The sequence below is a fragment of the Exophiala spinifera genome, assembly GCF_000836115.1.
Source record: "Exophiala spinifera strain CBS 89968 unplaced genomic scaffold supercont1.3, whole genome shotgun sequence".
Lineage (NCBI taxonomy): Eukaryota > Fungi > Ascomycota > Eurotiomycetes > Chaetothyriales > Herpotrichiellaceae > Exophiala > Exophiala spinifera.
Window position 1 is genome coordinate 2,675,536 of NW_015622515.1, and position 13,853 is coordinate 2,689,388.

At 52.8% G+C, this 13,853-nt stretch overlaps 4 protein-coding genes across 4 annotated transcripts; 1 reads left to right on the forward strand and 3 right to left on the reverse strand.

Annotated features, from left to right (window-relative positions):
- Positions 1–997: 997 nt before the first annotated feature.
- PV08_04707 (uncharacterized protein) lies at positions 998–3,305 on the reverse strand (the record flags this gene model as incomplete). Its single annotated transcript, XM_016379052.1, has 2 exons — positions 998–3,158; positions 3,232–3,305. 2 exons carry the CDS (start codon positions 3,303–3,305, stop codon positions 998–1,000), a joined length of 2,235 nt encoding a protein of 744 aa, XP_016237729.1.
- Positions 3,306–3,742: 437 nt separating this feature from the next.
- Positions 3,743–5,737, reverse strand: PV08_04708 (uncharacterized protein; the record flags this gene model as incomplete). Its single annotated transcript, XM_016379053.1, has 5 exons — positions 3,743–4,959; positions 5,010–5,124; positions 5,171–5,361; positions 5,419–5,656; positions 5,702–5,737. 5 exons carry the CDS (start codon positions 5,735–5,737, stop codon positions 3,743–3,745), a joined length of 1,797 nt encoding a protein of 598 aa, XP_016237730.1.
- A 1,159-nt stretch (positions 5,738–6,896) lies between these two features.
- On the reverse strand, positions 6,897–7,767 carry PV08_04709 (uncharacterized protein; the record flags this gene model as incomplete). Its single annotated transcript, XM_016379054.1, has 2 exons — positions 6,897–7,126; positions 7,221–7,767. 2 exons carry the CDS (start codon positions 7,765–7,767, stop codon positions 6,897–6,899), a joined length of 777 nt encoding a protein of 258 aa, XP_016237731.1.
- A 1,754-nt stretch (positions 7,768–9,521) lies between these two features.
- On the forward strand, positions 9,522–13,847 carry PV08_04710 (uncharacterized protein; the record flags this gene model as incomplete). Its single annotated transcript, XM_016379055.1, has 1 exon — positions 9,522–13,847. The coding sequence occupies one exon, from the start codon at positions 9,522–9,524 to the stop codon at positions 13,845–13,847; it is 4,326 nt and encodes a 1,441-aa protein (XP_016237732.1).
- Between the last annotated feature and the right edge of the window lie 6 nt (positions 13,848–13,853).

Genomic DNA, 13,853 nt, shown 5'->3' on the forward strand with positions numbered 1-13,853 from the left:
CGGTCGGGTCAGGTATGTGGTACCGGATACCGAGGTACAGGGCAGAGGGTACCAAGGGTACATGGGGGCATAGGTACGAGTAGGTAGGTACCTTGTACTTTGGGGCCGGTTTGAAATCCTGGTTCCTGGATGGATTGGATCGATCTGGCGGGGTGGGCGGTTTTGAAGTTGACTCTGTGTCAATCTTTTTTTTCTCCTCTTTTCTCTCTGTCTCTTTCTCTTTGTATCTATCGACCTTGCAAAACGATGTCAAGATCCCAGGATTGACGTCGAGTGGTGACTGATTAACTACACCGTGTGGGGTGGGCGTGTATCTATATATACGCGTAGGGTACGCGGTCCCTTCGTGTCGTCAGTAGTCGTTTACCGCGGAGTTATAAGTTGGGTATGTGTTGGGTCATCTACTTCCGGGAACCGCTGACCCGGTCTGTTCGACGTGTGTCCCTTCGTTGCACCTGGGTTTACATATATTGTACTGTCTGACACAGTCGACGACACCTCCTCCGTCGTTCGTTACTCCTCTCGTCGTCACCCTCGCCTTTCAAAAAAGACCTTCGGGCGCCGTCACCCACCGGGCGCCGCTTTGGCATGACGATGGTGATGATGATGATGATGATGATGATGATGATGATGATGTGGTGATCTTTGTCGCTGAGACCAGGACGGAGCAGAACAGAACAGAGCAGAGCAGAGCAGAGCAAAGCAAAGGCGGTTACCATTTCTAGTTGTCGGGTTTGATGTGATGAATCTTGTCTGGACCTCTCTGCTTCGTCGGCTGGAGGACCGTCACTACACAAATTTGATTAGGTGCTGCTCTCGCCGAGCACCCACCACCATCCCTGCTGCTGCGACCGTCTGGTCGTCATGACTATTTCTTATCATCATTCATCATTCGTCGTCGTCGTCGTTATTAATATGATGGATCTATGTTTTTTTGGGGGGGGCGTTTATTGTTATTGTTACTGATTTTGATTTTGATTTTGATTTTGAAACGTAATCATAATATACTACTACACAACCTGTCCGTCCTCATGGCGACGATCAAAATCGCAAAATGGGCCATCATGACCAGGGTGGCCTTCCAGACGCGGATGTTGGGCACGGCGAACTCGAGCAGCGCAAGGCAGATCAAAGGGTACACGACCGAGGCGTTCATGCCGTACGACATGCACGGCTGGAGCGTGCTGAGCAACTTGAGCCCGAGCACGAGGATGCGCGTCGACGGCGTCGTCATGGGTCGGTCGAGCGCGATCGAGAGACGGCGGACCCACGAGTCCGAATCGTACGGTTGCATGCCGATGTCGACAACATCCATGTTCGTGCCGTAGTTCTCGATGGGCGTCGGGGGTTCAAGGAGTAATTGATGCGGTCGGACGGGCGAGATGGGCCCGTTGCCGTTGCCGTTGCCGTTCCCGCTCCCGCTGCCGCTGCTTCTGCCTCTGCCGGCGGCTGGCGTTGGGCTCGACGAGTCCCATCCCCGTTCCGATTTCCGTCCCCGCGAGCTCTTGTCTTTGTTTCTGTTCATGATCCGTTCAGGAGACGAAGACATGTTCTGGTGATTGTGGTGGTGATGACGATATCTCGCCCGAGGAGATTTGGGAGCCGCGAGGTCGTGATCACCACCGATGCCAATGCTATCGGCGGTCCCACTACCACCACTGCCGCGTGAAGGTGAGTTACCCTTTTGAGGGGTGTCGATTCTCTGGATCCGTCGTCCGGGAGTCAGTTCTTCGGGATCCATCGACCCACGCCTCCTCGCCGCAGGGATGTCGTCGAGTCGACCTGACGACACCACCTGCAACACGTCGTCCGCACTCGGACGTTGGTCCGGGTCCAGCGACAAAAGGCGCTTAAGAAACGTGTACAGGGCCGCGGGCAACTCGGGCCGCCGTTTGCGCTGGTCGTCGAACCCTTCCCACACCAGAATCTCGGCCCGGAGCGAGTCCACGTCTTCGCGCTCCTCGTGCAGCACGTTGGCGTAGTTGTACGGCAGCGCCGCGAAGCATAGAAAGTATAGGATCATGCCAAGCGAAAAGATGTCGGACTTGGACGTGAAGTTCTGGTATGGCCCCCCCGGTGAGACGCGCCGAAGCACTTCCGGTGCGCAGTAGGATATCGTGCCCGTGGTCCCGGTGGAATTGCGCGTGGCGTACTCGTACTGCACCTCGCCAAAGTCGCTCACCAGTACCCTCGTCTCGCCGCCTGCCGTGTGCAGCAGGCAATTGCTCGGTTTCAGGTCTCGGTGGATGAAGCCGCTGTGGTGCAGGAACCGTAATCCAGACGTGATGTCCCGGAAGAAGTTGTAGATTTCGTCAAAGGGGAGCTTCTTTGGTTCGCCCGGCCGGTAAGGTAGTTCTGTTTCCCCCCTGGAGCGTCGGCGGATGCGCTCCTTCAGCTCTTGAGTAGTCGTTGCCGCTTTGGCCGACCCGAGCACGTAGTTGTGCATGTCACCGCCATTGCAGTACTGTTGCAGGATGAAGGCGCAAGGCACACTCGGGCCGAAGGTACTGATTTGGTAGTCCTCGAGCCAGACGTGTCTGTACGACACGAGGTTCTGATGCGACAGGCCTTGCAGTAGTTGCACCTCGACTAGCACCTTTTCAAGCCACGCGTGGTCATCGCCAATGGGGACCCGTTTGCACGCAAAGTAGCCCAAATTGACACCGTCCAATACATGCTTGACTAGCAGCACAACGCCCCTCCCGCCTCTGCCGAGTTCTCGGTCCTCGACGAAGAACTTTTCGAAATAGTTGGGCGAGAATGCCGTCTCGGAAATCCCGTGAGCTTGTGACGGGGTAACAGGTGTGCTCGCCACGAACTCTGCGTCGGCAGGAGGAGTCGACAGCACTGGAGATGACGGCCCGAGTCGCGATCGGACCGGCTGTACCATACGGCGTCTTGGAGAGGGCGGTGGCGATGTCTGATGTGAATTCGGAAGACTCCGGGCGAGCATCTCGAAATAGTCCTGGGTGATGAAACTCGGTTGGTCTTCCCGCGGACCGTTGCCCGAGTCCTGAGTGGACGACCCTGCCTGGGAGTGAAAGGGTCGACCGCATGTTGGGCAGTCGGATGGTCGTCGTTCAACTGCCCGGTTGTGGTGGAAAGGAACTAATTGATTCGTTCGCGGATCGCGGTAGACGATCGTGTCTGCGTGCCGACTGTACACCAGGGATGTCAGCACCGTTTCCTCTGGATCTGGGGCCTGGATCAGATTTGGGCCGCCCAACTCACAGCACAATATCTCGATTTGTGTCATAAGGGATAATTGACAGGTTTGGGACGCCGTTGGCGTCGTCTCGGTCCATTTCAGCGAGCGGAAGATGGCGGATTTGTGAGCGGTGATTGAGCTGAGAACTCCATCATTCTCGAAAAAGGCAACCGAGGAGTCGAAACCCAGTAGAACCGGATTTGCAACGGACGTCTGGATTGACTTTGTGAGGGTCTCAAGTTGAGAACAGCTGAGGAATGAAGTTGGTCAGGTAGTTCTGAAATTCCGGGTGTTACTGCCGAGACCAGGCGGAGGCGATCAAAAAGCCGGTGGCGTTGAAATCGATCTACAAGCACCGCGAGAGGATCGACTGCAAAACACGAACTACCTCGACACAGAAGAATCCTACATGTCATACCACAATGCAAAAATTCGCTAGATTGAAAAGTCGAGGAATGTAACTAGCCAAGAAAAGCGTCCATGGCCTCCTTCTCTGAAGTTTTAGACAGGATTACCCTTGATTAGGCTGTATCATTAATTGTGCCCTGGTCTTGGAAAGACTGGCGTCGTGTTTACATTGTTAACGTCAAACCCTGAAAATGTCCCCTGGGAACTGTGTTGCCACCCCTGTCCAGTCTCCTGATTCACAAAAGCACTTTGTCTGAACGGATTCGTGCTCCCCGTCACATTGGTAGTCACCGGACCACCTGCAGTAGCAGGCCGGTTTTTGGCGAATGGATTCGTTCCCGTTCGCTGCGGCTGAAGTGCGGGAGGTTGGGAGCTATAGGATGAAGTAGAATTGAAAGTTTGGTCTGGAGAGATCGGACTAGGTGAGAAAGTCTGTTCAAAGGCATTGCCACTAAATCCAGGCCCGTTCTGAGTTACCGCTCCAGTATTGTGCTTCGCAAAAGGGTTAGTTGATTGTCGGACAGGACCTGCACTCATGGGAGAGATCTGCGCGGGGCCTGTTGGCATCATTGACTGACGGAATGGGTTCGTAGATGTATGCTGGGGTTGTATAGCCATCTGCTGCTGAGGAAGCGGTGGTTGTTGGAACTCCGCCACCCCATTCTGGGGAATGGGAGAAAGGTTAGACTGAAACTGAAAAGCGTGTGTTTGTTGAGGCGGCTGAGGGCCATATCCACCAAAACCTGCGCCGGTGAAATCGGTCTGCAAGGGCGCAGGCTGTGGTATAGGCTGGCCTTGGAACGGAGGTTGCTGCTGCTGCTGTTGCTGCATGAAGGGGTTATACCCGGTTTGCTGCGGCATCTGTCCTTGGGGAAATGGCTGGCTCTGAATCATTCCTGGCTGAAATTGCTGTTGAGGATTGCTTGGTGAAGCCATAGGTTGCTGGTTCTGCTCAATTGACTCGAAGAAATCGATCAGATCCGGTGCTGGCCCCTTTGGTAATTGCCGGGTCGGCTGCTGGGTTGTGTGACTCTGTGCTGTTGTATTAGAAGACGTTGTCGATTTCGGCGCCGAGGAGATAGGTTTCCCTGTCCTTTTGGCTTCTTGTTGTGCAAGATATTGTCGGCGGTTGATTTCGAAATCTGGATCATTCAAGTAATCTTCCAGCGAGCTGGTCAACGTCGTCGGTGCGTGCTTCAACTTCGGGACCTCCAATCTCGTCGACGTTTCGTACTGTCGCGCCAGACTCAGATACTGCACTACTTGTTCCGTCTGCTTTCCAAAAGTCTTATAAATCTGCAATGCTCGTTCTGCGTCGGGTCGAGACATTTCAAAATAATGCTCTGAGCAGAACTGTTAGTAGTCCGCTGGGGATGGGACCGGACAGACATACCCAAAACGTTGATAGTGCCCTCGTTCATGACCTTGAAGAGCTCAAGCAGATCGAGCGTCAGTAAACGGTAGGCTGTCAATGTGATTTCGTTGTCTGGATCTGGGCTGTTCAGCAGCTTCTTGGGTTAGTACCAGTGCCGGCATCCGAAAAAGCAAACTCACATCACATCGAATCAGGGCTTGTATCTGGTCTTGGACTATCTCCGTCTGCCTGAGGAGGCCCTTTTCAACCGTAAGTTTTCGCATCTTGCCCGTTCCTGACTTGACATAGTCTGTCTTTGTATCGCGGTAGGCCCGCACTCGTTCCATGAGGTATTCATAGTATCTTCGAATATTCAAACCTTGGGTTTGGACTGTGCCATGTCAGCCGGTGTGCAATTTTCTCTTCCACTCCAACTCAGAAGGCATACCCTCTGCAAATCCACTGATCGCAATGCGCTTTGGTGAATCAGCAATGAACTTCAATGTAGCTTCCGGCTGCCCTTCTCTTATCATTAAGTGGACCACAATCAGCGACTTGAAGACAATCGTCCATGTTGAATCCCGCAATCGTATCTGCAAAGTGCGGAAGACTTCAGCGACACCAGAATCTCCTCCATGCGTTGCAGACAGAATAGGCTCGATGTACTTGGATTTGGGTGCGGCCAACTAGTCCAATTAGCCTTGACATCTTGAGAAAGCTAGAGCCTCTACCTTGATTTTTGTAGCTCCTTTAACAATCTTCTCCATGGTTATTGTTTCGCTTTATCAACGCTGTCAGACTGTTGCTTGGAAGTTGTTCGTTGTCTTGTGTCCGGAACGCGCTGGTAGGCAGGACTGCGTGAAGGAGTGACCGAGGGAAATTGGACGTCGCAACTTTACGAGTATGGTGACTGGGGTGAGAGGAAAGCTCACTACGGTGCTTAATGGGCGCGGCCGAAGCAGGTGATTTGAGCTGGGGCTGCCATTATAAGGCCATGTTGGACAAAAGTCGCAAAGGACGTCGGTGACTGCCACGGGGCTGGCTGAGTTGGACTGCTGTGAGGTCGAATCGCAGCTTCTACGTTGACTCGTCGCGTAGGACACAGCAGTGAAGGTCCCTGCTTCTATAACAAGCGCTTGCACCGTGGCCGTGGAATGTCGAAGGGAAGATGGTCTCTATAGGTTGAACTATACACTGGCGAGATGTCATGCAGACCTTAACTTTCGAGAAGTGCCAACTTTGGTTCTCCAAGAGGCGGAGCTCATCGGACAACACACTTCGGTTGCCCCGGCCCCGACCGAGTAGAGTAGCCACCCTTGGCTCTTCCTATGCCGGAGACCAAGTCAGCCTTGTCATCCATCACAACCCATCGCAAAGTATTGCTGTTCTATGCATGAGTCAAGGGCTGCCCATCCTGGATTTCCCAAGGGACTTTTGCTTCTAGCCTCGAGCGTGAGATCTCGACGCTGACTGTATTCATGCGATAATAGCGGCTTCACGATCTACAGTGCACAATGATCTCTTTCACGGAATTGAGCAAACAGGGCAGGGTGGACATGGCAGAAGGGGCTTCATCCAGCTTGTGGATAGGAAGATGCTACTTCCTCGCGTTTTCAAGACGGTCAATTGTCATTTCCTGCTATGTAACACAATGTTCGTAAAGCTCATCTTTCAGTTTCATTCTCATGTTTCAACCTTGAATTGCTGTAACGTAAAGCATACGTAACCCTTCCGGCATATTTTACACGTGAAGCGTAGCCCAGGCACAGAAACAACCGCCCAAACCTTTGCCAAAAAGCAAGCTCCTCCAGCACCCGACCCTGTCCAGGGCATGATTTTCCGGCTCTGCCAAACATAATGAGATGACGGCACTCACAGAAGGTGACGAGAAGATACTGACCAAGCACGGATTTTGTTACCCTAATCCTAGTCCATCATAAAATCACCACGAAGCATTCGTTCACCCAAATGGTCTGGCTTCTTCATTCTAGCCGGAGCAGGGGGCTCGACAGCCTTTGGGATCTCCTTTGGCGGTTCTGGAGTGGAGATGCTTCCCGATCGCGGTCGACTGGCCCCCTGAGCGAATGGATTGCCGGAAGAGAAGGACGGAGAGCGTCTGGACCTATCACGGAGAGCCTCTGACCAGTTGAAGCCTTCTAGGTAAAGGGTCAGTATATATCGATGGAAGAGCGCAGGGACATCGGAGTAGCCACTCGGGATAGTATGAAAAGGACTAGCCTCGACTCTTACCTGTAGTCTTGGCCGTGCCCGTCAAGCTTGGTCGCGAAGGAGTGGCATTCTCGGAATTTGAATTCTCAACCAGCGTAAAAAGGGAAGACGAGGGGCGCCTACCACCGCCAGCAGCAGAACCAGGGCTTGAGCCCATTCTCACGTCTCGTAACGCTTGTGCTCCAAAGCTAACTCTTCTAGCAAAGGATGGAGATGGAGGTTGTCCAATTGCCTGTGTTGTTGTATCATCCTCTTCAATGACAGCGGGTTCGTCACCAAAGCTATTCTTGAAGTCCGGAGAGCTTGAAACCGACGAGGTCGCGATGCTTGCTCGGCGTTGAAAGGCTGAGAAGGGAGTCTGGCCGGAGGGGTTCGTGGTGAGGCCTAGCCCGGTGATGGAAGTGCCTCTTCGGTGGTGATTAGTGTTGGGAGTCGAGGATGTGTTGGTAGGTGGGGAGGATGAGAGTCCGGTGTTCGTAGTGTTGGAACGAGGGTTGAACATGTCAATGAAGGAGGATCGTCGGCGATGTTGGGGAGCTGGGGAGGACGGCCTGTTTTGGCTGGACATGGCGGGAAGCGTCAATCGATTGTGGCAATATGTACGGAGTAGCAACGTGAAGGATGTTGGTATGATGGCAGGATCACTCGAGAAGGTGCAGTTGAGATGGCTTTAAGGGATCAAACAAAGGGGATGCCAGCCAAAGGTCACGTCATGGTTGGTATGAGCGTGGGGTTTCGAGATAGGTGAGCAAACGTATATCAGCTCAGTCTGGATTGTCGATGGTCGGTGCGGTCTGAAACGGTGGAAGGTTGGTGTGGTTTCAACAGCGAGGAGATGGTAGATTTGAGAGGGATTGGCGAAGAGAGAAAGCAGAGAGACGGAGGGAGGGATTGTACTGTCGGTTTACATGACTGACTTTCACAGGTGATCGAGAACACCGGATAGGCATGGAAGTTTCCTTTTCCTAAGCGCTATCTCCAGGTAATACAATACGTGGGCGTGCATTAGGGCCGTGTCTAGTGCACTCTCTCCAGACTCGAAGCCCAATTGGAGCTGGTCGACGCGTTTTAAGGTGCACTAGACATCTCCACGGGCCTGCACAGGCCACTAGAGGATCCCTAAAGGCTTAACGGGTCGCATATCAGAGGGACCCTCGGACCCGTACGAGGATAGGCATCTGTCAGGACACCTCTGCACTCATTAATAATTGCCCAGTACGAGCTGTTGAGGTAGGAGGGGAAGAGTCAGACCATATGGCCAGTCAGCTGGCTGAGGACGCCGTGCAAGTACCAGTACCATCACTCTACTCTCACTGTTGCTATCACCTGAAGTACCTGGTACTACTTCCTAAGCCCCTGCTTGTCTCAATCGACCTCGTCACAACGCAACGCAACACCCGCCCTTTCGGACAACATCCATCTCACCCCTGCCAGCCACTCCCCTCCATCTTCTGAACTTCTTCGTCAGCGGATCGCCAACCAATTCCGGCCCCGACGCCCCGTTGGTAAAGTGTGGGGAAGCGATCAGACTACGCCGTACCCGTGCTCGTACGCCAACAGAGAGCATCACCCTCTCTCATGGGTTCTCGACTCCTCGTTTACCTCAGATCATGCCAACCTGGAACTCCCTGGCTCTCCTCCCTTTCCTTGAATAATCACATGCAATCATGGTTCAACTCTACGACTCGACTAGCAACTACTAGTACGAGCTCGACGTGCCAGTCACTTCTGTACAGTACTCCTCAGCTTCAAGCGAGTTATCCCAGCAAATAGCTGGCCTTCTTATGGCCAATCACCCACCTCCATCTCCATCTCTTTCCCAATCTTCCCGCCTTCCGGGCATAATGGTTGATGCATGGTTCTTTGTTTCCACCTCTCTCCTCTTTACGACGAATTCGGACTCCCCGTCAGAATCTCGGCTGGAACGGCCTGGTTGCCCAATCACCTTTTTGTCCAACAACTAGCATCCGCAGAAGCTAATGAAGGGCTTCTTTTCATACCATCCGAAACCAGACCCTGGACGTGGCCCATGGGCGACCACTCTCATTCCGAGCTTTGGCCGTCCATTGAAGTGCAAGACAAAGACGTTTCTCACAAGCACGGCCGCTAAACCGAAAGCGGACAATGAGCTGTGTTCGTCTACACCTTCAACCGCGCCTCTTTCTTAACATACCTGAACGCAGCTGCTGAGTGCAATTGATGCAAACATGTTTCCAGGTCATGGACCTGTCGGTCTTTGTCCAAGGTAAGGTTCTATTTAATGTCCTTCTGGTGAGTTCCTGTGTTCTGTGCTGTATTCCCTTTTGCTTTCTTCGTATTGAGATGGCACCAAAACGGAACGCGAGAAGTGCTCTTCGAAGACCCTCGGGCCAGTCCTATAAGCGCAAAGTCCCTCGCGTAGCGAGACTCGGACTTGTGTTACCTCGACCGCTAGGGCGAACAGTGACTACCCTGCATCGAGAAAGCGGTATTTCCATTGCTGGTCCAATTCAAGGCCATCTGCGTCTCTCAACAGATACACATATTCAGCCCGGCTACGCAGAGCCTCGCGAGACCCTTCCCCCGGAAAATGTCGAGAATACGCTCGCCGGCAGAGCACGTTATGAACCCGGAAATCAAACCGAGCATCCGCCGACGTCTGCCCTTTGGCTTCCTGATATCGATGTTCGCCCCTCGCCTCAGGACATTGTGGGTATCCTAGAGAGGATCAATGATTATTTCGAGCAATGGAGTAGGAATTCTACTGTTGATTCCCGAGGCCCGGCGAACTTGTTGGAGGATATGACTGCCATCACCGATAGGCTTCAGACAATCTCAGCCCTGTCTCAAGAGAACCTCGACACATCACAAGTTGAACGTCATCTTCGAAAACTTAAAGAAAATTACTTACCCTTCGTATCTCTCTGGAAATCATACACACAGTCAGAATTGGTCCAAAAACTTGATCAGTTGTACCTTTGCATGCGCCGATCACCGACATCTATCCAAGAACGAGTTTTCACGACGCTACTACTTGGGATACAGTCTGTAGCAGCACACCCTGCTCTTCCGAGCTTCTTAGGAAGTGCCAGAGAGAACATGCCCCCCCTACTAGACCCAGAATTTGTTGTCAGCACCTTGCGCAGGTGTGCTTGGCTGCAAGATGAATTCCAGAACCTCACATACAAATCAGAAAGAAGGACCTTGTGGCTCCATATCTGGAGATGTCTGAAGAAGGCGTTCGTCAGTTTTGACACCGGCGATTTGTTGCACATTACTGACCGACGATGTCTGGAGGTTGAATTCTTTGAAAAGCCCGGAGTAGCACGAGAATTCAAGCGTCTACTCCGGCTACCGGACGCTGCCAACCCCAGGAGTATTGAGAATATGGTGGGCAAGTATTGTCGCTTCATCGATAGGTGCAGAGCAGACCCCAACGAGAGGTACTTTCACCTTCGTCGGTTGCAAGAGGACCCTTTGAGGGAGCATGTCATTTCATCGCTCAGGAGATTCACAGAGAGCAACATTCTGGATTCCAACACTTTTCCAAAGCTACACTTTGCGGTGGTTCGACTCAATGCCATCAACGGTGGTCCGGCGGTGGTCAGAAGATGGAACGATGGAGAAGGTGCCCAAGGGAGCCGGTTGACATCATTTTCCTCCACTGTCTCCCCCGCCACAAGCAGTTTATCAGGGCGAGCATGGCGACCGCCAAGCACAAACGGGGAAAATGTGCAAAAGCATACACCACAGCATACACCACAGCCGGCCCCAGCAGACACTACAAGTGTAATAGCAGATGTTGGAAGCACAACGATCGATGCTAAGCAACCCGTCCCGGGTCAACGCGGCAGGATACCATCCGAGCTGTCATTCCCGCAACCACGAGGAATAAACCTCATCAGTGATTTTGACTATGTCCATTGTCCATTTCCAGAGACGCGCGCCCAGGAAGTAGCGCATAGCGAGCAGATAACCCGGGAATTGGCGACCCCTGGGATATATTCGGAAGGACTGCGAGCTGAATACCTCATCAACAGACCTCCCGCTCATGCTCGAGATTCATCCTCGCTCTTTGGATCTCAGTACACTAGGATGTTTGGACCCTTTGGCCGGCTAAGAACATTCATACGGCGCCTCCTTCCTGGACAAAGTAGACCTCTATCGCCCGTCTCCCTTGTTGCTCGGAAGAACAGAGGTGGAAGAGGTGCAGATGGTCATCAGGCGGTGATAGACCCAAACAGCCGCATTCACAAGACGACCGCAGCACTAAAGTTACGAGGCGGAGGTGGTGGGACCCCAGCTCGTAGTCGTTCGCCTCAAAGAAAGACTTCGGTCGATACCAACGTCAATCGCTCACCAAGCTTTCGGGACCAGCATATCGCGATGTTCAGGCAAATGTATTATGCAAGACACAACTCCATGACAAGTCTCAGTGAGGACGAGATATGGGATCTCTTGGAACGATCGGCGTTTCGGGTTGCAAATGCCGTGGCTCTACACAATCAGTCGGTACCTGTACCACGATCTGGTGTCCCGGGGAATGCGAATGAAGAAGATTTATCTTCGCCCCGGGTGAAGTTTGAATCAACCTCTCGTCACGTTCAGCACGCTGTACCTTCCCCTAGCGCAGAGCGCGGATCCTCAAGGCGATCAACGAGGGCCTCTACCCGTGATGCGCAGGGTGAAGTGCCTCCTGTGGCAGCAACAGTTTCTTCCACCATACCACATTGGCAAGGCCCAACCCACATGCCACGATTGGAGGACCCTTTCTACATACCGCCAGGAGCTCGTGTTCAGATGCCACAGATGCCAAGGTTGCAAGACCCTTTCTATCTGCATCAAGGGGTTGCTTTTCAGGCACCAATATTGCAAGACCCTTTTCACCCGCCCCAAGGAGGCCCTATCCAGTTACCACCATTGCAAGAGCATTCATACCCCCCAGGAGGTCATGTACTCTCTCATCAAACGACCTTGGCGGCTCCTCCCAATTTTGACGACTTGCATGGTACTCCATCACGACAGTCGCAAGCCCAAACCCGCAATCCTCTTAGTGAGATGGCAGGAGGCCGAGGCCAGGACGGTCATGACCTTAGGCCCAGATCGGGCCGGCAACCCCTTGGTGAGCTCGTTGTCGAGGATAACGAAAATTTACATGGCCCCGCAGCGCGAGGAAGTACTGAGAGTGACCCGAATCTTCATGGCTCAGTGACTAATACGAATCAAGAAAATCCAACTTCTGTTCATATTCATGTTGATGGGCCATGCCATGAGTGTCCTCAATTCCCGGGGCAATACCATCACTTCTGTCAATGCTCAATTCAACCTAACCGGGTACGTATACCTTCTGATGGGAGAGTTTCATCATCAAATGAGAGTCGATTCGGATCACAGAGGGAAAGAGAGCCTGTAATCGACGATGATGACGACGATGAGGACGAACCACAGGGCGACCCGCAAGGCGAACTCGAGGACGATGCCGAAGATGATCAGGACATACAACAAGCTGAAAATGATGATGATACTGAATCTGAGCAAGACATTGACCAACGTGGTCCACATCGAGCGGCTCGGGTTCTTCCTCACCCCAACGACGAAAGTCCCGTACAAATTCTGGTTCCTCGGAACAGCCACTTCAGAAATGTGCTTGGTGTTATTGGCTCCGTGCATCTGCCTGGGCTGACAAGAATGCTCACAGTCAACACTGCGACGTCTATGAGATCTGCCGAAGCAAGAGCCTCAATCCGCGATGCATTCAACAACCTGCGCAGGGAAACTAACGAGTTGAGAGCAGCATACAAAAGTCTTCTACTCGACACCGTCCCCATTGAGATTGATCGAATCCCCAGACGTGAAGTTCCTCGACTTCACCCAGCTCATCCAGTAACTCGTGCTCTCATGTTCAGAGAGCTGATAGACATTGAAGAGCAATATCGTCGTATCCTAAAGATGTTTGATGCTGGGGGTCTCCGGAGCTACTTGAACCTTGCTTTGCGGCATGCGTTGAATCGATTTTTGCGGCTCATGCGCAACCTGCGTCGCATGTTCCTTGAATATGACCAGAATATGCGACAACAAGATGCGGGGGCGAAAAGGGCAACGCCGACAACACAAGGCAGTGAGACTGACAGTGAATCATTCCTTTCTGACGAAGAGCAAGAACGGGTCGACAATTACAATCCTCGGCAACGGCCACCGCTTCCGAGCAGAGATGATTATGCCGCCATGTTCCGGGACGAACTGATGCGAGAAATTACCATACAGCGCCAAATCCCGCTGGAGACAGTTCGTGCTAGCACCAGAGACCAGTTGATAGACAAGCTCGTGGAATTGGATCGTCAAGGCAATTTAGGCGCCGGAGCGCAATATGGGTACCGACGCCTGAACAATGACGCTGCTGCTAGAGGTCGACCCAGAGGCTGGAATCTAGAAGACGCCATCAACGCTTACAACACACAACACCGTGACACGAGGGTTACCGAGAGAAGCAACAAGAGGCAAGCTAGGGTGAGGAAGAGGAGGCTTCAGGGCCTTTCGCTGACAAAGTACTGGACTGGCCACGCACCCACGGACCAGGAGCCTTTCAGTAATAACGTGAGAGGCGTGTCTGACGAGGAGGAGTTTGAGAGCTCGGAGGACGATTCCACTTCTACAGAGGAGCGGACGTAGTATGGG